The 25,924-nt window shown below is 45.6% G+C and overlaps 1 protein-coding gene across 5 annotated transcripts in view; it reads right to left on the minus strand.

The window, feature by feature from the left end:
* Positions 1–25,924, minus strand: part of slc16a12 (solute carrier family 16 member 12) — a 107,297-nt gene that overhangs the window by 42,395 nt on the left and 38,978 nt on the right. For all 5 annotated transcript variants that reach the window (XM_033033551.1, XM_033033552.1, XM_033033553.1 and 2 more), the window contains exons 2-3: positions 23,792–24,014; positions 11,673–11,776 (exon numbers count right to left, since the gene is read on the minus strand). In XM_033033551.1, coding sequence (XP_032889442.1) covers positions 11,673–11,776; positions 23,792–23,901 — 214 coding nt within the window. In that variant the 5' untranslated portion in view covers positions 23,902–24,014. The remainder of the gene's footprint in view (positions 1–11,672; positions 11,777–23,791; positions 24,015–25,924) is intronic.

Here is a 25,924-nt window from a genome sequence, read left to right on the forward strand (position 1 = left end):
GTCCTTCTTCCACCAAGAATTCTCAGATTTTGTCTTCTAGATCTTGCCTCTAAGTCGAGACATTTGTCAGTCATTCTTCCAAGTTTTTCCTCTTCAGTTTTCTGTGATTTTTTCAAACTCCTTATTTCCGTGACTATCTCTTTTATCTCATTCTCCATCTCTTCCATTATTTCATCCAGTTTTCCGATTTCATCCTTCACATCTTTAAATTTCTTGTTATAGTCATTTTCGATTCTAACACACTCTGACTTTAGTTTTTTTAATCAAATTCCTTATATTGCTTCTTCAGCTCCTTTAACTCACTGCAAGTATTATCAATTTTTTGTGAAATTCTCTCCATATTAGTCTCCATACTCTGCTTATTACTCTCCATATTAGACTTCATACTCTGCATCTTTTCCAGTGTAATATTGATTGTAGCAGTCATTTCTAAATAGCATGGGCGGCGCGACTCTTGTCAGCAGCGGCCTCAGCAGTCCATCTGTCTTTTTATTGTTTTCTGTCTTGTTCTATGTAGTTTTTATTGTTTTTTTTGTCGGGGTATGTGTGTGGGGGTGGGGTGGGGTGGGGGAACTTTAAGGTCTTTCACCTGCACGGGAGACCCGACCTTTTCTTTGTCGGGTCTCCGTTGTCGTTGGGGCTGCAACGTGGAGGGGCCTCCAACAGGAATGACCTGGTGCTCCAGTCGCGGAGCTGCGGATTTACTCACCATCACGGAGCTGGCCGAGTCCGGAGCGGGTGGAGCGGTGGTGGAGCGCTGCTGTGACCCGACACCCGGAGTTTCGGAAGCTCCTACCGCAGGTCTGTGGACAGTAATACCGGGAGCCCGCGGGTCCCTGGTGGGAGACCACTTTTCAGGGCTTCCGCAGCGGCGACTTCTCCCGCCCGAGTTGCGGGGTAGAAGATTACCTGGAGCGGGGCCCACATCACCGCCCCGCGCGGCTTGGAATGGCCGCGGGACTTCGTGCGCGCCCGCCGGGGCTCCAACACCAAGAGCCCGCCGGGGCTCCAACACCAAGACCGGTGCGTGGCCTTGCATCACCCGGCGTGGCTTTAATGGCTGTGGGACATTTAACATCGCCCGCCGGGGGCTTTGACTCTGTCTTTGACTCTGACATGGGGGGAGAGGGGAGTGCAGGGGAGAGATATGTTTAAATTTTGCCTTCCATCACAGTGAGGAGGACTCACTGTGATGGATGTTTATGTGAATTGAATTGTGTTGGTGTGTGTCTTGGTTCTTTTTTTGTATGGCTGCAGAAACCAAATTTCGTTTGAACCTCATGTGAGGCTCAGAAGAAGAAGAATCTTACAGCCAAGGGTCTCTGCTTGAAATGGCTACAAAAGGAGACAAGAAGGAGAAGGAGGTAAAGCATTTCAATTCAATTCACATAAACATCCACCACAGTGAGTTCTTCTGTCGTTTGCAGAGTATCCAATACTTTCTCGAGTTGGAGACTTATGGTGTTCTTCTTAGGTGCCCGTGAGCTTTTTTCTCTGCTCATTTAAAACTCCCGATTTTTACCGTTAAACTCCCGATTTTGGCGTTACCTTCTGATGATGTCACCTTTATGCAATGCCAAGCAGCTCCGATGAGTTTAAAAAAAAATCGGTACTGACTTTAAAACGGCTTTTTTGCGATTTTTGCAGGAGAGGAGCTCAATGCTGCGCCTTAGTGCTTCATGGCGCCACCGGAAGTCCCTGATCAGATATATCCGCGTACACTGTGGGAAACTAGAGAGGAAATTGCAGGAGCCCTCGCAGAGATTTATGTGTGGTCAGTAACACAATCAAGGTGCTGCAAGACTAGAGAGAGGCAAATGTTGTAACTCTATACAAGATGGGTGGCAGTAAAACAGCTGGGAACCACAGGCCATTGAGCCTGACATCTGTGGTCAGAATGTTTTTTGATGATGTGACCAAAAAGGTGATGAAGGCAGAGCTGTAGACATTGTATATATGGGTTTCAGCAAGGATTTCATTTGACAAGCTTCCACATGGTAGGCTACTCTGGAAGGATAGATCTCATGGGAATCAAGGAGAGATGGTTGAATAGATAGAATATTGGCTTTGTGGAAGGAAGCAGAGGGTGATGGTGGAAGGTTGCTTCTTGGACTGGAGACTGTGATTAGTGGTCTGCCTCAGGGTTCGGTGCTGGGCCCGTTACTGTTTGTCATCTACATCAATGATTTGGATGAGAACAAGATTAACAAGTTTGCAGATGATTCAAAAGTGGGAGGTTTTGTAGATAGTGAAGATGGTTGTGAAAATTTGCTGCAGAATTTTGATCGATGGGTCAGGTGGGCTGAGGAATGGTTGATGGAATTTAATAATAGAAACATGAGGTGCTGCATTTTGGGAGCACAAACATGGGCAGGACCTACACAGTGAACGGTAGGGCTTTGGGGAGTGTTTGTAGAGCAGAGGGAACTAGGAGTACAGGTATATCATTTGTTGAAAGTGGCATCACAGATAGATAGGGTAGTCAAAAAGGCTCTTGTGACATTGGCCTTCATTAGTCAGAGCAATGAGTATAGAAGCTGGGAGGTTGTGTTGCAATTATACAAGATGTTGATTAGGCTGTGTTTACAGTATTTTGTTCTGTTTTGGGCACCACGTTATGGAGAAGGTTTACGAGGATGTTGCCAGGACACGAGGGCCTGAACATACTAGGTCTCTATTCCTTGGAGCACAGCAGGAACAAGGATGATCTTACCGAGGTGTACAACATCATGAAAATAATAGATCAGGTAGGCACACAGTCTCTTGCCCAGAGTAGGTGAATCAAGAACCAGAGTTTAGGTTAAAGTAAGGGGGGAAAGATGTAATAGGAACCTGAGAGGTAACTATTTTACACAAAGGGTGGTGGGTGTATGGAACAAGCTGCTGGAGGAAGTAGTTGAGGCAGGTATTGTTACAATGTTTAAAAACATTCAGACAGGTACATGGATAGGACAGGTATAGAGGGATATTGGTTAAATGCACGCAGGTGGGACCAGTGTAGATGGGACATGTTGGGCTGGTGTGGGCAAGTTGGGCCGAAGGGCCTGATTCCACATTGTAAAACTCTCTGACTCGATGACTATGTGAGGTGTGAGTGTTGCAGTGATATTGGAGTGAGAATCTTTGTTGGATGGGAATTGATCTGAATTGCACTGATTGAAATCTGATCTAAAGTAATTATTATTTTCCTGTACTTGGAATAGATCCTCTGTGCACGACTCTTGAGTCCGAGTTCTCTGCCTATCTTCTCCCATTACCTATTCCCCAATCCCTGCGCATGCATTCCCTCTCATTGGATGTGCAGCTCTTCAACCCGAATGCAAGGGATTGCTCGGTTAATTGGAGAGCTCGCTGCTTCACCTGCGCTATCATTAAAGCAAACAGTGCTCCTCAAGCTGGGCACTGCTTTCCAGTTGCAACTTGGTTTAGTGTTTGCCTTGTTTTTTAACAAGCGTTGTCATGACATGAATTTGTTTCAGTGGTTTAGAACGCCACCTATTGCTTCTGGTTTATGTCTGCTCATGGGGATAATGTCACAATGGGCAGCATCAGCCTTCAAGAGCTGCACACTCGTAAATCATCATCGGTAGTCACTCAGAACGAGTATGGCTGTCCTCTCCTCTCCATAAGGTCGTCTACTTGTGGGTCTGCAGAGGTCTGTACAGTCCGATCCGCGATCCACACATCTTGGTGCAACGTGGGCAGTGGAGACTGGCGGTGGTTGGTAGTCGTGGAGCCCCCTTCACTCTCTCTCCTTATGGTGCTGTTGCTTTGTCTCTGCGACACGGTGTAGTTTTGTTTCATGACGTGCAGCTCCTTCCTGCACAGATTTCCTCCAGGAGCGCCTGTCCAGTGCAATGTGCCCCCAGTTGCTCGATGTGATGTGGAATTTCTTCAGAATGTTCTTGATGTTGTCCTTGAAGCGTTTCTTTGGCTCGCCGGGGGCTCGCCGACCTTCCTTCAATTGAGAGTACAGAATTTGTTTAGGGAGACATGTGTTGGACATGCGGATGACATGGCCAGTCCATCGAAGTTGGTGCTGCATTATTGTGGTGGTGATGCTGGTCATGTTGGCTTCCTCCAAAATGCTGATGTTGGTGCGTTTGTCCTCCCAGCTGATCCTCAGAATTTTTGGTCAGGATCTTTGATGATATTGTTCTAGCCTGCTGTAGGTGGTCCATGACTCAGCTGTAGACAACAGGGTGAAGAAGACAACGGCTCTGTAGACCAGCAGTTTTGTTTGAGCCTTTAGGTCTCGGTCTTCAAAGATTATTTTCCTGAGTCTGGCGTATGCTCTGCTGGCACAACTCAGGCGATGGTTGACCTCGGAGTCATTGTCAGCTTTTGAGGAAAGAATGGTGCCAAGGAAGGGGAAGTGGTCAACGTTTTCAAGAGTAGTGTCATCCACTTTTATAGGTAGACAGCTGGTTAGGTGGAGGTTAATGTAGGACCTGGGTCTTCTTGATATTTAAGGCTAGGCCCATGGCTCTGTATGCCTTGGTAAAGGCATTCAGGATGCCATGGAGGTCTTCTGCAGAGTGTGTTGCAATGACACAGTCGTCCGCGTACTGAAGCTCCATGATGGCGGTGTTACTGACTTTGCTCTTGTCCTTCAACCTATTAAGGTTGAAGAGCCCACCGTCAGTTCTGTAGAGGATTGGGATCCCCTGTGGCAGCTCTTCACAAATGAGGTGAAGTATGGCAGCAATGAAGATGACAAACAGGGTGGGTGTGATGATGCATCCCTGTTTGACCCCCGTTTCCACAGTGAAAGGCTCAAACTCAGAGCTGCAATGGCTGAGCACTGTGCCCGACATGCCTCAATATTCTGGTGTACTTGCCATGGCAATCGTACCTTGATAGTTTGCTCCAAAGAGCCTGGCGGTCTACCGAGTCAAAAGCCTTTGTCAGGTCTATGAAGGCCATATACAAAGGTTCACAGCATTTTTCCTGGAGTTAGCGTGCTGTGAATATCATGTCTGCTGAACCTCTGGATGGGCGGAAGCCACTGTGATTCTAGGAGTACCTCCGCATACAGTGGTAGAAGTCGGTTTGCTAGGACATAAGCAACAACTTTGCCTGTTGTTGACAGGAGCGAGATGCCCCTGTAGTTTCCACATTCAGCCTTTCCCCTTCTTGAAAATGGTCACTATTAGAGCATTCCTGTGTTCTGAGGGAAGTTCTTCCTTTTCCCAGACCTTGAGGAGTAGGGCGTGGATGTGGTACAGGAGCTCCAGTCCACCTTCCTTTAAGATCTCAGCTGGGATCCCATCTGGACCGGTGGCCTTGTTGTTCTTAAGGCTATTGATGGCATCTTGAACCTCTGTCATAGTGAGAGGTTCTTCCATGTCTTCTCTGATGCGGCTCTCGGGGATGCGGTGGGTAATGTCTGGTTCAGTTGTGCTGTCAGCGTTGAGGAGTTCCTGGACGTTCTCTTTCCATCGGGCATTAATGGACTCATTGTCCTTCAGCAGTTCTTGCTCCTCCTTTGAGCGCAGGGGGTTTAAGCCGCGGTAACGTGGACCATAGATGGCCTTAGTACCGCTGAAGAAGCCTCTGGTGTCACCCGAGTCTGCCAGTCTCTCGATTTCCAGAACCTTTTCTGTCCACCAAGAGTTCTTTAGCTCCCTCACCTGGCTCTGGACGTCCGCCTTGGCTCTGGAGTGAGATGCTCTTTTGGCCTTGCAGGTTACTGGCACGAAAGGCTTTCCTTTTCTTGGAGATGTGCTGTTCTATCTCTGTGTCGTTCTCGTCAAACTAGTCCTGGTGTTTTCTGGACTTGCACCCAAGGATGGTTTTGCAAGTATCAAGGATGGTGGATTTGAGCCGACTCCAGTGCTCTTCGGTGTCATCAGGATATTCCTGTTGGAGGCTTCCCCAAGAGAAGAAAACACATGCTAACACCAAAGCAATAGTTTGGTCCTCACACTCAGTGTTATTCGCCATCTCCATTTCCTTTAAAAAATTCTTGCTGTTCGGATAGCAAATTCTTTTTCAGTTTTTTTGAGATATCAAAATATCAAATACACATATTTATAGAACAAATAAAAGCGATGCATGAATCATGCCCTATTTTTACAACTTACGAATGTTTACATTTTACCCAAAAGGATGAAAGAGGTCATTTGATACAATCCTCAGCACAACATCAAGCATGTCTCCATGACTGTTCCCTGCTGTGTACCAGATGGAAACAAGGCATATATTCATTGTGTTGTACATGTTAAACGCAGCATGTAATCATGTATGCCATAGCAATCAACATTGCCGTTAGCGACGGCTCTGGGGAAGAATAATTAACCATGGTGATCAAGTATGTCTCCAGGGGAGTTAAGGATACGAAGCACAATTACTCGGCTACAAACTCTTGACAACAATTTAAATTGGAACACTTAGAAAGTATCATCATTACTTGCATCAATAACATGGAAAGAGAGCAGTGTAAGCAGGACTGATGATTACTGCTCAGCACTAACTGCTCTTGAGAAGATTGTGGTCAGGTGTCTCTTAGAGAAACACAGCCCACATTAAAATGAGCATGTTTTACTATGTCAAGGGTGTAATTACAAGATTTTAAACTGAACACAATGATAAATCAGGATGGAGTCTGATTGGGCAGCTTTTGATAAGGATAAATGATCAGCTATGATAACATTGAATGGCTGATCATGGCTCAAAGGGCCGAATGGCCTACTCCTGCACCTATTGTCTATGTATCTATGTACATATGTTCGTTCATTCAACCCTTCTGACAAGTACTGCAGAATCATCAGGTGAATTACTTGTCCTGGAATATTCACCACTGTATCCATCGCCATTATGTGGCTATTGTAGATAAGTTATGGATTTGTGGTGCAATGGTGATGGACTTGACATCATCAACAGGGAATACCATTGCCACTGCAAATGCTGGTTTATACCAAAGATAGACATAAAATGCTGGAGTAACTCAGCCAGTCAGCCAGCTTCTCTGGAGACAAGGGATGGGTGATGTTTTTTTCCATTTTTCCAGAAATGTTCCTTTCCATTTAACAGCCCAAACTGGAATTGGGGAAACCTGAAAATTCTAATCATGTAATTTAATGTTTGTTGCTCGTACATTACTTGGGTCTATGATTACAAATTTGTATGTCTAAATGCTTTGAAAACATTCCAGGTCTTAGAGTAAACCAACATGGACTTGTACAAAAAAGGAAATGACAAACAGATTTGGAAGAAATGCCCAAAGTAATGGGCAGGGGGAAACCTGTTGCTATTGAATACATGCATTTCGCAAGGCACCTGGGAAAAGATTCCTGGTAGGAAACTGCTAACTGACGTTACATGTAAAGGTGAGTCATTGACCTGGCCAGGAAATTTACTAAGTAACAGGAGATCAAAGGTGGAAAAAAAAAATAACGCTCAAATTTGTACAATGTGAGTGGGGTGTCATACAAGATCCAGGTGGAATCAAAACAAATGTTCACATTTATAAAGAACTTGAAGCAGGTAAAATCCCACCCAGGGTTTCTGATAGATCGGCAGTGTTCGGGGTATGGAGAATAGGAGCGGTAAAGCCAACCTGAGAAGCATCCAAAGGATAGATATACTTCTGCAGGTGAATTCATTGCCTTTCATGCTTTCTATTAGTGACACTCACAAACTGAAGTTACTATATTTTTCATAATTGAGAGAACATACAACAGAAACATGTCATTTCAGTCGTCTGGGCAGGCACCAAATCTGCTTGCGTTTCTGGTTATTGGCACTGTAACATTCCAAAGTTGTTGCAACAAGCTGTGTTTTCTGCAAAGTCGTGTAATGGCTGAAGAATGGATTCCACATGGTGGGGATTTGAGAAAGCCATGATGGATTATGTGCTCCCCCTTCTGGCTGAAGATGCTTAATGATGGCATTGGCACCACCTGCAAAACCTCTGTCTGTAGAAATCCACATGGAGTTTATTTATTGTCCAATGCCATTGATGACTGGGTGTCATAGAGTCAAATAATGATACAACATGGAAACAGGCCCTTCGGCCCAACTTGCCCACAGCGGTCAACATGTCCCAGCTACACTAGTCCCACCTGCCTGCGTTTGGTCATCCCTCCAAACCTGTCGTATCCATATACCTGTCTAACTGGTTCTTAGACATTGGGATAATCCCAGTCTCAACTACCTCCTCTGGCAGTTTGTTCCATACACCCACCACCCTTTGTATGAAAAGGTTACCCCTCAGATTCCTATTAAATATTATCCCCTTCTTCAACATATGTCGTCTGGTCCTTGATTAATTTACTCTGGGCAAGAGACTCTGTGCATCTACCCAAACTATTCCTCTCATGATTTTATACACCTCTATAAGATCTCCCCTCATCCTCCTGTGCTCCAAGGAATAGAGTCCTCGCCAACTCAACCTTTGCCTATTGCTCAGACCCTCTAGTCCTGGGAACATCCTTGTTAATCTTCTCTGTATCCTTTCAAGCTTAACAACATCTTTCCTATAACACGGTGCCCAGAACTGAAGACAGTGGGCCAAGATTTGCCAGAACCAGGAGAGTTCCCTTGACCTCATCTTTCACCCTCCCTCCTGTCCCATTTATTGGATCATCCTCCATAATTTCGGACATCTTCAGAAACACCTTCTCCTCCCCTCCCAGCATTCCCTCCAGCAAAATGTGATCTATTCTTCCATGTCCACATGAAGCACAGCAGCATGTCTTTAGTTAGTGGATCATTAACTCATGATCTATAACATTTGAAGGAGATAAAAGGAATGTGGGTGGACGGGGAGGGAGAGGGGAGATGCTGGTTTACAAACAAAGACACAGTGCTGGAATAGCTCAGTGGGTCCGGCAGCATCTCTAGATAACATGGAGACGGGACATTTCAGGTCGGGACCCTTCTACAGAGTGATTATAGGGGGGGGGGGGGGGGGGGGGGAAGAAAGTTGGAAGGGCAAAATAAAGCCTGGCAGGGTAATAGGTGGATACAGCTGAGAGGATTTTTTAATTGGCAGATAGTCAAAGGGCAAAATGAAAAGACAGGAGGTGTGAGACAAAAGGATTGAAGACTTGTGAATTGTGAAGCTAGAGGAAGGAATGTAGGTGGAAGGGAGGGAGAGGGGAGAAAGAGGTATGTCCAGGTGGGGGTTTACCTGTAATTAGAGAATTCAGTGCTCATACAGTTGGGTTGAAAGCAACAAGGAGAAATATGAGATGCTGTTCCTCCAGTTTTCATGTGGCCTCACTCTGACAATGGTGGAGGCTCAGGGCAGACAGATCAGTGTGAGAATGGGAAGAGAAGTTAAATTAGTTAGCAACCAGGAGATCCAGTGGACCTTGACAAACCAAGCACATGTGATCAGCAAAACAATCGCCATATCGACGGTTAGTCTCGCCAACGTACATCTGGTACACCAGATGCGGTCGATGAGGTTAGAGGAGTGGTACGTGAGCCTGTCTCATCTGGAAGGATTGCTGGTGTCCCTGGATGGGGAAGAGGGAGGAGGCATAAGGACAGGTGTTGCACCTCCTGTGGTTGCAGGGAAAAGTACCTGGGGACAGGGTGCTTTGAATGGGAAGGGGTGAATGAACCACAGAGTTGCAGAGGGAGCTGTTTCTGCGGAAGGCTGAAAGAGGTGGGGATGAGAAGGTGTAATTTGTTGAAGGTGATGCAAATGATGGTAGATTATGTGTTGGAGGCGGAGGCTGTTGGGGTGAAAGGCAAGGACCGGGGAACTCTACCCTTGTTCCATGTGGAGAGGGGGTGAGAGCAGAACACCAGGACACAGGGGAGATGCAGGTGAGGAATCCATCTATGGCAGCAGGAGGAAACTACATTTCCCAAAGGAAAAAGACAACTAGGCTGTCCAAGAATGGAAAGTCTCATCTTGGGAGCAGATGTGGTTGTGATGGAGAATGAGAGCAGGGGATAGCATATTTACAAGAGGCAGAGTGGGAGGAAGTCTGGATAAGTGTGGGAGCCGGTTAATTTGTAGTAGTAGTGCCCTGTGATAGAGTCCAAGAAAGGGGAGAGAGGTGTCAAAGATAGTTCAAGAGCATTTGGGGGCAAGTTAGTGGTAAAGTTAATTATATCGATGAGTTCGGCATGGGTGCGAAAGGCAGCCCTAATGCAGGAACATATTAGACAAGATTTAGTATGTTTCCTTTTCTCATCTTGCACATCTTTCAATGGTATGGTGCTTCATCAGCACTGTGTTAAATGAGATGGAATCCCAGCAGATCAAAACTGGGCAACACTAGTCGTGAAACATTCGAGGAGAATTACATTCTTCCATTTCAGTGTAAACCTTACAGTACACTGCTCCGCACTGATGAAACCAAGTGGAATTTGGGACCACTCCAGATCATCCCCATATAGCCCAAAGATGATTTGTGAATTGTGAAAAGTCAAGTACATGGTTATTTAATTCCAAAACTCGAATCCAGTGGCAGCGTTGCTTGGCAGCAGAACATACAAGTTTCCATTCATCTCGGTGGACAAGTAGGATTCAACCTAACTTATAAATTACTCCAGCACTTTGTGTCTTTTTTTAGGACTTGCTTGGCTTTGTTGCATTGTTAGGATTGTGCAACTTTGCGCTGCAGCCTCTCTGATGCATGTAGCAGTTTGCAGTTACTACCCATACTTATAATAGAGGGATTAACATAAGGAATTTATAGTAGCGATTCTATTTTAGTCAATAGATGAAGGGCTGAAAACTTCGAGTTGACAAGTAATTATCTTGTCCCAAATATAGGAGGATTGCCTCCTTTCCTCAACGCTTTGTTTTCTCACAACCCCTTCAGAAATGAAATCTAAGCAGGATGTTAACAAAGGTGATGGAGTAAAGCTACAGATGGACACCAGCAAGTCTTGTGATGTAGAGAGATCTTGTGATGGAGAGAGATCTTGTGATGTAGAGAGATCTTGTGATGGAGAGAGATCTTGTGATGTAGAGAGATCTTGTGATGTAGAGAGATCTTGTGATGGAGAGAGATCTTGTGATGTAGAGAGATCTTGTGATGGAGAGAGATCTTGTGATGTGGAGACACCAGCAAGTCTTGTGATGTAGAGAGATCTTGTGATGGAGAGATCTTGTGATGTAGAGAGATCTTGTGATGTAGAGACACCAGCACGTCTTGTGATGTAGAGAGATTTTGACGCCCAGTTCCTAATCTTAATGTGGTGTTGGTAAACATTTGCCCCAACACACCAAAGAAAAAGGATTAGGCAATGGGTAGTGAGTGTATGGAACGAGCTGCCAGAGGAGGTAGTTGCGGCAGGGACTATGGCAATGTTTAAGAAACTATTAGACAGGTACATGGATAGGACATGTTTGGAAAGAAATGGGCCAAACACGCAGGCGAGACTAGTGTAGATGGGAGGTTGGCTGGTGTGGGCAAGTTGGGCTGAAGAGCATGTTTCCAAGCTATATCACTCTATGCCTCTATGACTACAAGAGTATTACACTGAAGTCGTTTTCTTTTTGTGACATTTTCTTGTCAATATATTAAAAACCCCATGCACGAGTCCAGCAGATAAGAGCCAATGATTATGTTACACACTGACTACATTGTCCCTGCTGCATTTCAGGACACATGGTTAAATTGTAATTTACAAATGTATTCATAGCATGCGAAGAATGCTCTCGAGCTGTACAAGGCAGACTGAAGTTTATGTCCACTCACCAAACAGCATTGTAGTGCAGTCGACAGTCGAGTGTATCCATGCTGTCATTGCGTAATCCTGAGCAAAATAATTCTGGAACTCCACAAAAAATATAGAGAGGCACCTGGAGATCCAAAGAAGGTTTTATGTTAACAGTTTCATAAAGTAAACCGCAATGTCTCATATACACAACAGGGTCTTTAGAGAGTAAACACAAATAAAGATGAATTAATATTCATGGTGCAGGTGTTACATGGGGGGGGGGGGTCGTGGGGGGGTGGATAAAAGAGGAAAGGGAGGTGCATTATTGATTAGGAAGAACATTGCGGCAATAGTCAGAGATTACATTACTGAAGGATTGTCCAGTGAGACTATGAGGTGGAGTTGGGAATTACAAAGAGGGATGATCTCCTTGTTGGGATTGCACTGTAGGCCCCCAAGTCTGAACAAGGGCCTCGACCCAAAACGTCGCCTATTTCTTTTCTCCAGAGATGCTGTCTGACCCATTGATTTACTCCAGCTTTTTGTGTCTATCTTCTATCTCCCAAGTAGAATTAGAGGAGCATAATATGCCAGGAGATTGCAGGCATATGCAAGATTAATAGGGTTGTCATAGTGGTGGATTTCCACAGAAAGGTTAGTCGGGCAATATGTAGAGGACCCTACATGGGAAAGGGCAAAGCTGAACTCACTTTCCGGGATTTGGGCTGGGCAAGTCTTCTGCGACATTAGCACAACATAGCTATGGATAAGGACAGGGCTGGTGCACAAGTTAAAGTTCTAAATTGGGGGCAAGGCCAACTTTGATGATGTTAGGAGCTTGTGAACTTTTTTTTTTTAAGGCAAAGGTGGATGCTTTCAAAAATGTGATATTGAGTATGCATGTTTGTGTGAGAGTGAAGGACCATGTGGGTGAGAGTAAGGAACACAGGTAAAAGGGAACAACTGAGGCTCTGGTCAGGTAAAAGGAAGCACGTCAGGTAAGGGGCAAATGGGTTAAATGGAGGAGTATCAGCGATTGAGGAGCATATTTAAGAAGCTAATCAACAGGGTAAGAAGAGGGCACGAGATATCTGCGGCAGATAAGATTAAGAAGAATCTAAAGAGATTTTTTTAAATTAAGGGAAAAAGAGCATGTGGAGAGAGTAGCACCCAAGAGAAACCAAATTGGTCAACTATGTGCAAAGCCGCAGGAGGCGGGCAACATCCTTCATGGATATATTCCTTTGTCTTCCCTGTGGTGAAAGAAATGAAAGAGGGAACTTGGGAACGTTAATGGAGATGTCTTGAGGGCAGTCATTAGGAGATGCTGGACCTCCTGAAATGTATGAAGGTAGAGGCATCTCTTGGGCCGGTTCAGAGATATCCAGTGGTAGGAAGCTAGAGAAGAAATTGCCTGGCTGAGAAATAGAGAATCATCAGACTCTATTTTGAAATGCATTTCCTGGAGTGGCGGAGGCAAGTACAAGGGAGGCATTTATGTGGCTTTTAGACAGGCACATGAATAAGCAGGGAATGGAAGGATCCAGTTCATATGCGGGTAGAGGAGATTAGTTTAGGCGAGGCATCATGTTGGGCATGGACATTATGGGCCAAAGGACCTGCTCCTTTGCCATACTCTTCTATCTTCGACATTCTATGAATATATAGGAGCAACGCACAGACCATTGCCCAGACTAGAGTAATCAAGAAGGCATGGGTTTAAACAGCCAGAGGAAAGGTTTAGTTGGAAACTGCAAAGCAACTTTTTCACACAGTTGGTGGGAATATGGAACGAGCTGCCAGAGGAAGTGGAAACAAGGAATTGCAGAGGATAGATTACAAAAAAAAGACACAAAGTGCTTAAGCAACTGAGTGAGTCAGGCAATGTCTCTGGAGAGCTCTGGAGGGGCAACAGTGGTGCAGCGGTAGAGTCAGGGCCGGCCTTAAGCCGATTGGACCGATTGCTCCCAATTGGGCCCCGCGATTAAGGGGGCCCCGCGCCAGAGTAATCTACTCTTGGCTCGGGTCGTTCTACCCTGGGTGGAGGGGGGAGAGAGAGGCGGAGAGCGAGTAGAGGGGTGGAGGGGGAAGAAAGGGGTAGATGGGGAGGGGGCTGTGAGGGAGAATGGAGAAGGGGGAGAAGGGGAGGTGGGTCCCGGGGCAGCACTCCTGCCCCTCCAGTCGCCGTGCTTCACGCACACAGCCCCGGCTCCACCCCTCTCTCTCCCCGGGAGACGCAGTGAACAATACATGGAGGGTCGGGCCGGGGGTTGGAGCAACGTTTACAAACCTCGGCCTCAGCTCACACCCATCCGCCCGGACCCCAGCATCCGCTCCTACCGCCGGCCCTCTCCCTCACTTCTCTCCTTCCCTTCTTCCCTCCCTCCCTTCTCTCCTTCCCTTCTTCCCTCCCTCCTCTCCCACCTTCCTCTCTCTTTTCCCTTCTCTCATGCGCTCCATCCCTTCTTTCGCTCCTTCCTTCCTTCCTTTCTCTACTTCCCTCCCTCCCTTCTGTCCTTCCTTCCTCCCTCCTCTCCCTCCCTCCCACACACACATAACGCACAGACAATGAACACACACACATCACGCATAGACAACTAACACACACAACTAAGTTAGTATGGGCTGAAGCCCAAAATGTAATGCCAGGACTGGTTTTTCACCAATGGTTATTGGTTTTCCAGGATCTAGTTAATTAAATAACTTTTTTTTTTCATTTCACAGTCACTAAAACAAGTGGTATTGTAACCATGTACTTTTCAGAGGTGATCTACACATTTTGTTTGTTACTTGCAGGCTTACATGTATGCAATTTTATATTAAAATGTAGCTTAGATCTGTTTGGTCCATTAACACGCATGCACTTTTTATGCGCACATTTTGATGACTTTCCATTCTACCATAGAGATATAAAGTCTATAATAGACTTTATTTATATTTCTATGATTCTACAGACCTTGGCTGGGAACCTGGGCCTCACCAAAATTGTTCCCAATGGGGCCCCACCTCCTAAGGCCGGGCCTAGATAGATTTGCTGCCTTACAGCGCCAGAGACCCAGGTTCGATCCTGACTACGGGTGCTGGCTGTATGGAGTTTGTACGTTCTCCCTGTGACAGCGTGGGTTTTCTCCGAGATTTTCGGTTTCCTCCCACACTTCAAAGATGTACAGGTTTGTAGGTTAATTGACTTGGTGTACGTGTAAATTGCCACTGGTGTAGGATAGCGTAAATGTGAGGGGATTGCTGGTCGCTGCGGACTGACCAGTAATGGGTGGATACAGGGGAGGGGTTTTTTTTGATAGCCAGATGGTTGGACAGGGATTGGCTGCAGAAGTTAAAGTCTTGGTGCGTTTTCAAGAGGGGGTTTCAAAACCAGCCGGAGCCAGCGTGCAGCACATACCTTCAAGGTCGGCAGAGGAGCGGCAGGTGAATGAGAGAGTGCGGGGATTGGCTGTAGAAGTTAAAGCCTTGAACAGCAAATAAAAGTAGGGCTTGCTCTGGGGGAGCAACCTTGTTGAGATGAAGTGCCTTGGTGAGTAAAGTGTGAGTCTTTGGCTCAAGATTCGAGGAGGCTGAGGCAAGGCCTCATGATTGAAATTTGTGATTTGTGATTTTTGTCCACTGAAGAAATAGTCGGCAAGTTGGTGCAGTGTGTTTCCTGCAAGATGTGGGAAGTCAGGGACACTATAAGTGGACGAGCTTGAGGCTCAGTTAGAAATTGGCAAGTATGATGTTGTGGGAATTACAGAGACATGGCTGCAAGAGGGCCAGGGCTGGGAACTGAATATTCAAGGGTATACCTCCTATCGAAAAGGCAGACAGGTGGGCAGAGGGGGTGGGGTAGCTCTGTTGGTGAGGAATGAAATTCAGTCCCTTGTGAAGAGGTGACATGGAATCAGGAGATGTCGAGTCAGTATGGATAGAACTAAGGAATGTAAGGGTAAAAAGACCCTATTGTGACCCTAACAGGCCCCCAAACAATAGCGCGAACATACGGTGCAAGTTGAATCAAGAGTTAAAATTGGCATGTCGCACAAGTAATGCTACGGTTGTTACAGGGGATTTGAACATGCAGGTAGACTTGGAAAATTAGGTTGGTGCTGATCCCCAAGAAAGGGAGTTTGTAGAGTGCCTCTGTAATTGATTCTTAGAGCAACTTGTACTGGAGCCTACCAGGAAGAAGGCAATTCTGGATTTAGTATTGTGTAATGAACCAGATTTGATAAGGGAACTCAAGGTAAAGGAGACATTAGGACATAGTTTTAATCCACAATTTGAGAGGGAGGAGGGAAAATCAGAAGTGTCGGTTTTACAGTTGAACAAAGGGAACTATGGAGCCATGAGGGAGGAGCTGGCCAAAGTTGACAGGAAAGATACCTTAGCAGGGATGACAGTGGAACAACAACGGCAGGTATTTCTGGGAATAATACAGAAGGTGCAGGATCAGTTCATTCCAAAGAGGATGAAAGATTCTAAGGGGAGTAAGAGGCGACCGTGGCTGGCAAGAGAAGTCAAGGACAGTATAAAAATAAAAGAGAAGAAGTATAACATAGGAAAGATGAGCAGGAAGCCATGGGATTGGGAAACTTTTAAAGAGCAACAGAAGATAACTAAAATGGCAATACTGGGAGAAAAGATGAGGTACGAAGGTAAGCTAGCCAAGAATATAAAGGAGGATAGTAAAAGCTTCTTTAGGTATGTGAAGAGGAAAGAAATAGTTAAGACAAATGTGGGTCCCTTGAAGACAGAAAAAGGTGAATTTATTATGGGGAATTAAGGAAATGGTAGACGAGTTGAACAGGTACTTTGGATCTGTCTTCACTGAGGAGGACACAAATAATCTCCCAGATGTACTAGTGGCCAGATGACCTAGTGTGACGGAGGAACTGAAGGAAATTCAAATTAGGCAGGAAATGGTGTTGGGTAGATTGATGGGACTAAAGGCTGATAAATCCCAAGAGCCTGATGGTCTGCACCCCAGGGTACTTAAGGAGGTGGCTCTAGAAAATGTGGATGCATTGGTGATAATTTTCCAATGTTCTATAGACTCAGGATCAGTTCCTGTGGATTGGAGGGTAGCTAATGTTACCCCACTTTTTAAGAAAGGCGGGAGAGAGAAAACGGGGAATTATAGACCAGTTAGCCTGACATCCATGGTGGGGAAGTTGCTGGAGTCAATTAGAAAAGATGAAATAGCAGCACATTTGGATAGCAGTAACAGGATCTGTTCGAATCAGCATGGATTTACAAAGGGGAAATCATGCTTGACCAATCTTCCGGAATTTTTTGAGGATGTAACTAGGAAAATGGACAAGGGAGAGCCAGTGGATGTAGTGTACCTGAACTTTCAGAAAGCATTTAATAAGGTCCCACATACGAGATTAATGGGCAAAATTAGAGCACATGGTATTGGGGGTAGAGTGCTGACATGGATAGAAAATTGGTTGGCAGACAAGAAACAAAGAGTAGTGATTAACGGGTCCCTTTCAGAATGGTAGGCAGTGACTAGTGGGGTACCGCAAGGCTCGGTGCTGGGACCGCAACTATTTACAACATACATTAATGATTTAGATGAAGGAATTAAAAGTAACATTAGCAAATTTGCAGATGACACAAAGCTGGATGGCAGTGTGAACTGTGAGGAAGATGCTATGAGGATGCAGGGTGACTTGGACAGGTTGGCTGAGGGGGCAGATGCATGGCAGATGCAGTTTAATGTGGATGAATGTGAGGTTATCCACTGGTGGCAAGAACAGGAAGGCAGATTATTATCTGAATGGTGTTAAATTAGGAAAAGGGGAAGTACAACAAGATCTGGGCGTCCTTGTACACTGAAAGTAAGCATGCAGATGCCGCAGGCAGTGAAGAAAGCTAATGGCATTTTGTCCTTCGTAACAGAAGGAGTTGTGTTCAAAGAGGTCCTTCTGCAGTTGTACAGGGTCCTGGTGAGACCACACCTGGAGTATTGTGTGCAGTTTTAGTCTCCACATTTGAGGAAGGACATTCGTGCTATTGAGGGAATGCAGCGTAGGTTCACAAGGTTAATTCCCTGGATGGCGGAACTGTCATATGTTGAAAGAATGGAGCGACTGGGCTTGTATACACCGGAATTTAAAAGGACGAGAGGGGATCTTATTGAAACATATAAGATTATTAAGGGTTTGGACATGATAGAGGCAGGAAACTTGTTCCCGATGTTGGGGGAGTGCAGAACCAGGGGCCACAGTTTAAGAATAAAGGGTAAGCCATTTAGAACGGAGATGAAGAAAAACTTTTTCACCCAGAGAGTAGTGAATCTGTGCAATTCTCTGTCTCAGAAGGCAGTGGAAGCCAATTCTCTGGATGCTTTCAAGAGAGACTTATATAGAGCTCTTAAAGATAACAGAGTCAAGGGATATGGGGAGAAGGCAGGAACGGGGTCCTGATTGTGGATGATCAGCCATGATCACGGTGAATGGCGGTGCTGGCTCGAAGGGCCAAATAGCCTACTTCTGCACCTATTGTCTTTTGTCAAATGCCAGAGGTGATAAGACGGAAGGTGTGGCATGCTGTTGTAGCGGTAGAGTTGCTGCCTCACGGTGACAGAGACCAGAGTTCGATCCTGACTACGGGTGCTGTCTGAACAGAGTTTGTGCATTCTCCCTGTGACCGCTTGTGTTTTCTCCTGTTGCTCCGGTTTCCCCCACACTCCAAATACATACAGGTTTGTAGGTTAATTGGCTTCGGTAAATTGTAAATTGTCCCTAGTGTGTGTTGGATAGTGTTAGCATGAGTAGTGGTCTCTGGAAGGCGCAGACTCGGTGGGCCGAAGGGCCTGTTTCCACGCTGTCTCTCTAAATTCTAAAGTGTGAGACAAAAGAATTGAAGAGTTATGAATTGCTAAGCTGAAGAAGGGAATGTGGTTGGAAGGGGATGGGGAGGGGAGAAACAGGAGCGAGCAAAACATTTGGACAGAACTGCGGTAGGGTTGCTGCCTTACTGCACCAAAGACCTGGGGTTTTTCTCCACTAAGAATTCTGTGCAATTTTCTTTGAAATGCAGGAGACAATAATTATTGGCTTCTCTTGGCCATTATCTCACAATAGCAGCGATCACCCTTTATCTTGAAATTTATATAAACTCCAATACCTTTGTCAGAATTTACTTTAGACTCTAGAGATACAGCACAGAAACAGGCCCATCGAGTCCGTGCTGACCGAGTCCGCGCTGACCAGCGATCACCCTGTACACCCTGTACACTTGCACTGTTCTACACACTTAGTTCTACACACTAAGGACATTTTCCAATTTGTATTGAGAAGCCCACGTGGTCACAGATACAGACAGCACCTGTAGTTAGGATCTTTGGTATTGTAAGGCAGCGAGTCTACCGCTGTGCCACTGTTTCATCCCAATCCTGACCCAGATCTGTCAAGGACCATGGGGTAACTGTCTGTGCACCAGTCTCCCCACGTTAAACAAAGTCACGCACATCCTGACCCAGATCTGTCAAGGACCATGGGGTAACTGTCTGTGCACCAGTCTCCCCACGTTAAACAAAGTCACGCACAGGCGTCCTCCATGAGAGGACAGTCATACACGTTTCGAGTGACCGCCGATGATGATGGGAACATTTATTAGTTATTACTCATCTCTTCTACTTTGTCATTGATCCATATTGCTGATGACTTCTGATTATAAGCTGATGCAGGTAAAATTACTTTAGAGATTGGGTCAAATTTGTATTTTTGAAGGCCAAGTCAAATGCAATTGTAATAGACGATACACACATCTCTCCTTCAGTGCATGCCTTCAGAATTCGCCAACATTAAATAATCCTTTCAAAACAACCACATTCATTAACAGTTTTTCCAGCTCGACATTGAATTCTACATACTGTAGTCATATAGCCTGGAAATAGGCCCTTCGGCCTAACTTGCCCGTTGACTAAGAAGCCCTATCTACATTAGTCTCACCTGCCTGCGTTTGGCCCATATCCCTCTAAACCTGTCCTATCCACGTGCCTGACCTGTAGACCAAAATATTCATCTAATTTCTACATCATTTCAGTGAATAAGACATCATTCTGTGGAACAACTCTGTTATTAAGGGAGCAACAGGTCTCAAAGTGGAATACTGCTAACTGAAAAGTTTTCTTACAGTCCCTTATGACAGTATTCTGTGCCTGCGCTTTTTCTAGACCAGTCTCAACGTAATTACTTACTGATTAAACTCTCAATCCATGATTGTGTTATGACTATTAATGTTCAACTAATTAAAACTACATTTGGACAATCTGCTGAAACTATAAATTCACCACAAACAGAACTATTCCCAGTATTAAAACAGACATGGTTTACTTATTATTTTGACAAAAAGTCAGATAGGAGGTCCGAGCTGACCAATGCCCTCCACAAACTTCAGGAGGCATGTTCAAAGGGCTGGACCAAGGAATTTGTGGAAAGTCCTCAGGGAAAGCTTGTGACTGGGGAAATGCCTTGTTACTTAAAAGGAGCAATCACTACCTCTTAAGAAACCTGTGCCTGGTATCTTTAGCTTGTCCATGCCTGGCCGCCAGAGTCTGGCCCTGCCTTTCATAATCCACCCCTATCAGTCTGAAATTATCCTGGGCCACCTTCCCCAGAGTTCCCAGTTGCCTTGCTCTCCCTCAACCAGGAGGGGGCGTTCAACAGGGTGCACCACAAACATGCAAAATGCTTGACTAAATCAGCAGGTGAGGCAGCAACTCTGGAGAACAGGGGTCAGAACTCTTCAGATTCCTCACACATGTCTGTAGTAGTGAAGGTAGTCACAAAATGCTGGAGTAACTCAGCGAGCACAGGCAGCATCTCTGGAGAGAAGGAATCTGTTACGTTTCAGGTCGAGACCCTTCCTCAGACTGATGTCGGGGGGGAAGGGGGGGGGGGGGTGGTGGGAGGTATGTAGTTAAGGAAGTGTAAGGTGTGAAAACAGGGCAAAGGGAAAAGAGATTAAGGAAAATGTAGAATAGATCATTGTTATCTGGGAGAAGGTGACAACAAAGCAAACAGAGATAAAATGTAGTCGGAGACAGTACGACTGCTGGGAGAACTGGGAATGGGGAGGGATGGAGGGAGAGGGAAAGCAAGCGTTACTTGAAGTTAGAGAAGTTAATGTTCATACTGCTGGGGTATAAGATGCCCAAGCGAAAAATTAGGTGCAGTCCTCCAATTAGCGCTGGGCCTCACTCTGACAAGAGAGGCCCAGGACAGAAAGGTCAGTGTGGGAGGCTGTAGTAGTGAACCTGGGTCAGAACACAGCTAAAGAGCAGGGGCACAGTGAGAGAGGATGTCACAGAATTCCCATCGGAGAGAGGAGAATTTCTTCAAAGTAGACATACCTTGCGGAGATTTCATAGTGAACCAGTGAAATGTCGATACTAGGAACTGCAGATGATGGTTAAAAAAAAAAGATGCAAAGTCCTGTAGTAACTCAGTGGGTCAGGCAGCATCTCTGGAGAATAGGGATGGGTGACGTTTCTGGTCGTGCCCCTTCTTCAGACTCAGTTCCTTCTGTCTTCTTCAATTACCCAGAATTCTGTGTCTTTTTTTATAAACTAACATCTGCAGCTCTTTGTGTCGAGTCTGCAGAAGATTCCCGACCTAAAATATCACCTATCCATGTTGTCCCAATATGCTACCTGACCCGCTGAGTTCCTCCAGCACTTTATGTTTTTTTTTGTAAACCAGCATCTGCGACTCCTTGTGTCTGGATCGTGTTTTTAGGAATCCGCACACATTCAGAATTGAGTGTATTTTGTATATGTTGCCACAGAGTGTCTGATCAAACTTAATGTGTTGTTGAAAATGCCCAAATGTAGAAACAAAGAAGTGCAGATGCTGGTTAATACACAAAAGGTCACAAAGTGCTGGAGTAACTCCGCAGGACAGGTGGCATCTCTGGAGAACATGGGTAAGTGATGTTTCAGGTCAGAACTATTCAGATTCCTCGCATGAGGCTGTACTAATGAACCTGGGTCAGAACACGGCTGAAGAGCAGAAATACGGATTTGAATACTGTATTGTCACATGTGACTGGGCACAGTGAGATTCCTTGCTGTGTACCCAATGTGTACAAATAGCAGCCACCTACGGTGCTGACAAAGTTACAAAGCACGCCAGCTCCCCCTATTGCAGCATGATTCACGGAGAGCAGTGAGAGAGGGTCTCACAGAACTCCCGTTATACCGAATATATATTCAGATGTCTGAAGAAGGGTCTCAACCTGAAACGTCACCTATCCATGTTCTCCAGAGATGCTGCCTGACCAGCTGAGTTACTCCAGCACTCTGTGAAACGTCACCTATCCATGTTCTCCAGAGATGCTGCCTGACCCGCTGAGTTACTCCAGCACTCTGTAAAACGTCACCTATCCATGTTCTCCACAGATGCTGCCTGACCCACTGAGTTACTCCAGCACTCTGTGAAACGTCACCTATCCATGTTCTCCACAGATGCTGCCTGACCCACTGAGTTACTCCAGCACTCTGTAGGGTCCTCGTGAAAATGTTTCTTTGCTGACAGAGTACATTAGGCAACTGGCCAGTTATACTCCAGCTGCATGAATAATTCCTGTCTTCTCGAAGGAGAGATTTGATGGGTTTGGCTTTGGGCAGGCAAGACATATAGGACATCCTCATGGGTTATGCAGAGGCAGTGTTCCTCATCACATATCTCATTGTTCTGCAGACCATGTGTGAGTGCTAGCGGGTCTTTACTGCTGTGCCATCTGCACAGATCTATCGGAGGAGCATGTCTGGAGTGTTGGTGTGTAGACGACTCCTTGCCAGAGGAGATAAGCCCATGCCCTTGGAGATCGAAGCACCTCCTCTGACAAGAGGCCAACCTGAGGCCAGTTGAGGGCATCTGACCTGCAACCCAGCAGGATCTGCAGGTGATAGACATCACTTGACAGGGCTGCTTCAAAAGCATTGCCGCAGGACCACAGCACTGGTCTTAGGTCAACCCTTGACCCCATGCTGCGATTCAGGCTGGTCACTTTGCCTCTGGGACAAGGGGGGGCACCGAGTCTTGGTTCTGAGTATCCCAATTGAGGGGGATGGGCAGACATTAATGGATGTTTGTATCCAAGTGACCTCATACCCCATAGAGATACCTATAGAGAATCCTTCGAAACAGTATGTACCAGCAATATATTTCACTGCTCGTGGCACTATCTCCTTAATGATGGGTAACCAAGTGGCAAGCGTCAACAACACTGACTCGAGGAATCTGTTGCTGGTCGTTTATGAAGCCTGAGGTCAGTACCAGTCAGAGTGCTCTCTCGCTGGCAGAGCAAGTTGCTCGGATTGTCTGGACAATTGTGTGTGGGGCCCGACCGTGCGTTGCGTGGAGAAGCAAGCCACACGGCACAGAGGTTCATTGCTGAAGCCCCCGACATCCTGACGCAATGTGCTTTGCATGGGTGTACAGCGACTCCAAAATGAGCTTCATCAACATAACTTAAATTGCAGCTCTGAAACTGTAATGATGAAGTGTCCCTGAAGAGGGAGCAGAGGAGACCTATCAGCACCAATGGGCGCAGCAAGGCTAGAACAAATCCTGGACATCAAGGATTAACTTAAAATCTTATAAATGATTTCTAAAACAAAAAAAGGCATGCACTCAAAATGTGTGGCCTTTGTGGGTGAAGTTCAAAAAAAATTAGATTAAAAAATAGAAAATTGTATGTTAGAATCAGAACAAAGTCACTTCTACAGTTCTGACACATTGTAGGGCAGCAGGATTAGACAGAAAAATGAATAGAAGAAAATGCAAATAATTATCTGAGCAAACAGTCCCAGGGAATGGTTGACGTAAAAGTTCCTGTCACCGTGAACTAATGAATAAAAACTGTATGAGACTGCATGCTTAAGATAGGAGACAACAGCAATGCTGATCAACTCTTGTGATCACTTACATGGAAGCAACGACAATGTTGGCCTCAGATCATGAACCTGTTCCCCTATTATAAGGAAACAACATTCACACGAGATAATGGCGAGGCAACAACAAGGCAAGATTCAAACAAATATCATGCAGCTAACAGAAGCATTGTCACTGATCACATCAAGCAGTGGGTTCTAAGTTGAATACAAAGCTTGCCCTTAAATGATCTAGAATATATTTTCCCGACAAACCTGGACACTGCCCTTGTGCAGACAGTCACTAGGAAGCAGCTGATCACAATCATCCAGCCCCATCCTCCATCTGGGGCTTCCTTCAATGGAACCTCAGAGCGACGAGCCATTGCAACAACTCGCACAGATTGCAATACGTCTGTCTCTCTTGTGTCCAAAGTCAGTTCACAAGTTCTGCCCGAGTGCCTGGAATATTTGGTTGTAAATGATTTTCGATAACCATCTGGAAAAAATAGACACACAAAGGACAGCTAAGGTCACATCCAAATCATTAACATGACGTAAATCATTTGCAAATGTAACACACTGAGGCAATAATTCAACTTTACATGTTTGAATCAGAATGGAAAAGCAATAAAGTATGAAAACATAAAAATCTTTTTCATGTACATTTTCTTCAGAAGATAAGGGGAAAACCAGAGATAGAGATTCCCATTGTGAGGCAGAATTCCTGATATCATGACCTCAGGGAAACCTTACAGAAGTGACTGTTTACGTAGTACCTTAACGTCTGATATCCAGTGACCTCCTCTCCCCCTGATCTCCTGTCAGATTGCAGACATCGTGAGACTTACTTGATACTACCTGATGGTTGAGTTTAGTTTAGCTTATAGGTGCACCATGGAAACAAGTCCTTTGGTCCACCGACATGGTGCCGACCAGAGATCACCGGTACACTAGTTCTATCCTTATGCACTAGGGACAATTTACAGAAGTCAATTAAGCGACAACCCTGCACATGTTTGGAGAGTGGGAGGAAAACCGAACATCTGGAGGAAACCCACATTGTCACATGGAGAAGGTACAAACTCCGTAAAGACTGCAACCATAGTCAGGATCAAACCCAGGTCTCTGGTGCTGTAAGGCAGCAACTCTACTGCTGCACCACTGTGCCAGCCCAATGGCATTGATGAAGACAGTAGATTGTCGAGGGATTGCTCCAATTGCCTTTAGTGGAAACAACATTCTTTCATGTTAAAAATACATGACTCAGCAGGTAAGGCAACATTCCAAGAGGGCATGAACAGGTGATGTTTCGGCTTGGAATCCTTCTTCAGATTGATTGTAGGGATGTGGGAAAGAATGCTAGGAATGTAGAGGGCCAGGACAGAGCTGGTCAGAGGTGACCACAGGTGCGGCAGATTGTTGGACAAAGGCCAGAGATGAAGAGACAGGCACGAGCCCGAGAGGTATGATTTATGCTCAGGGATAGAAAAGCAGCGACTTGTGTATCCATTATAAATGGTGCAGGTAGAGAGAGGGGGGGGGGGGGGGATGGAGGGGAGAAAACTGTACCAGGTCAACCAGGTTTCAGGAGAAGGTAGGAAAACAGGTGGGTCCTGGGGGAGGGTTAGAAGTCTGCTGTGGGTTAGTTACTTAAAATTGGAAAAGTCAAGTCAAGTCAAGAAGTTTATTCGTCACATACACATACGAGATGTGCAGTGAAATGAAAAGTGGCAATGCTCGCGGACTTTTTGCAAAAAGACAAACAAACAAACAACCAAACAAACTATAAACACAATCACATATTCTTTTACATATTTCCTAATATAGAGCAAAAAAACATTCAGTAAAGTTAGTTACTGGTGAGATAGGAGTTTACAGTCCGAATGGCCACTGGGAAGAAACTCCTTCTCAACCTCTCCCTTCTCAGAACACTGGAAAATTCAATGTTCATACCATTGTGTTGTAAGCTGTCCCAGCAGAATATGATGTGGTGTACCTCCAGTTTACATGTCGCCTCACTCTGGCAATCGAGGAGGCCCAGGACATAAAGGTCAGTGTGAGAATGAGAAGGGGAATTAAAATGGTTAACAAATGGGTGAACTGGTAGGACTTGTCGGACTGAGCGCGTGTTCGGTAGAACGGTAGCCAAGTCTACACGGTCTCGCCGATGTACAGGAGGACACATTGAAAACACTGGATGCAGTAGATGAGGTTGGAGTAGGTGCATGTAAACCATTTTACTTGGAAAGACTGCTGAGGTCCCTGGATGGAGGTGAGGGAGGAGGTATAGGGACAGGTGTTATATCTCTTGTAGTTGCTGGGGAAAGTAGCTAGGGAGGAGGTGGTTTGAGTGGGAATAGATGAGTGAACCAAGGAGTTGTGGAGGGAACGGTCTCAGGAGAAGGT

This window comes from Amblyraja radiata, chromosome 15, assembly GCF_010909765.2.
Source record: "Amblyraja radiata isolate CabotCenter1 chromosome 15, sAmbRad1.1.pri, whole genome shotgun sequence".
Taxonomy (NCBI): domain Eukaryota; kingdom Metazoa; phylum Chordata; class Chondrichthyes; order Rajiformes; family Rajidae; genus Amblyraja; species Amblyraja radiata.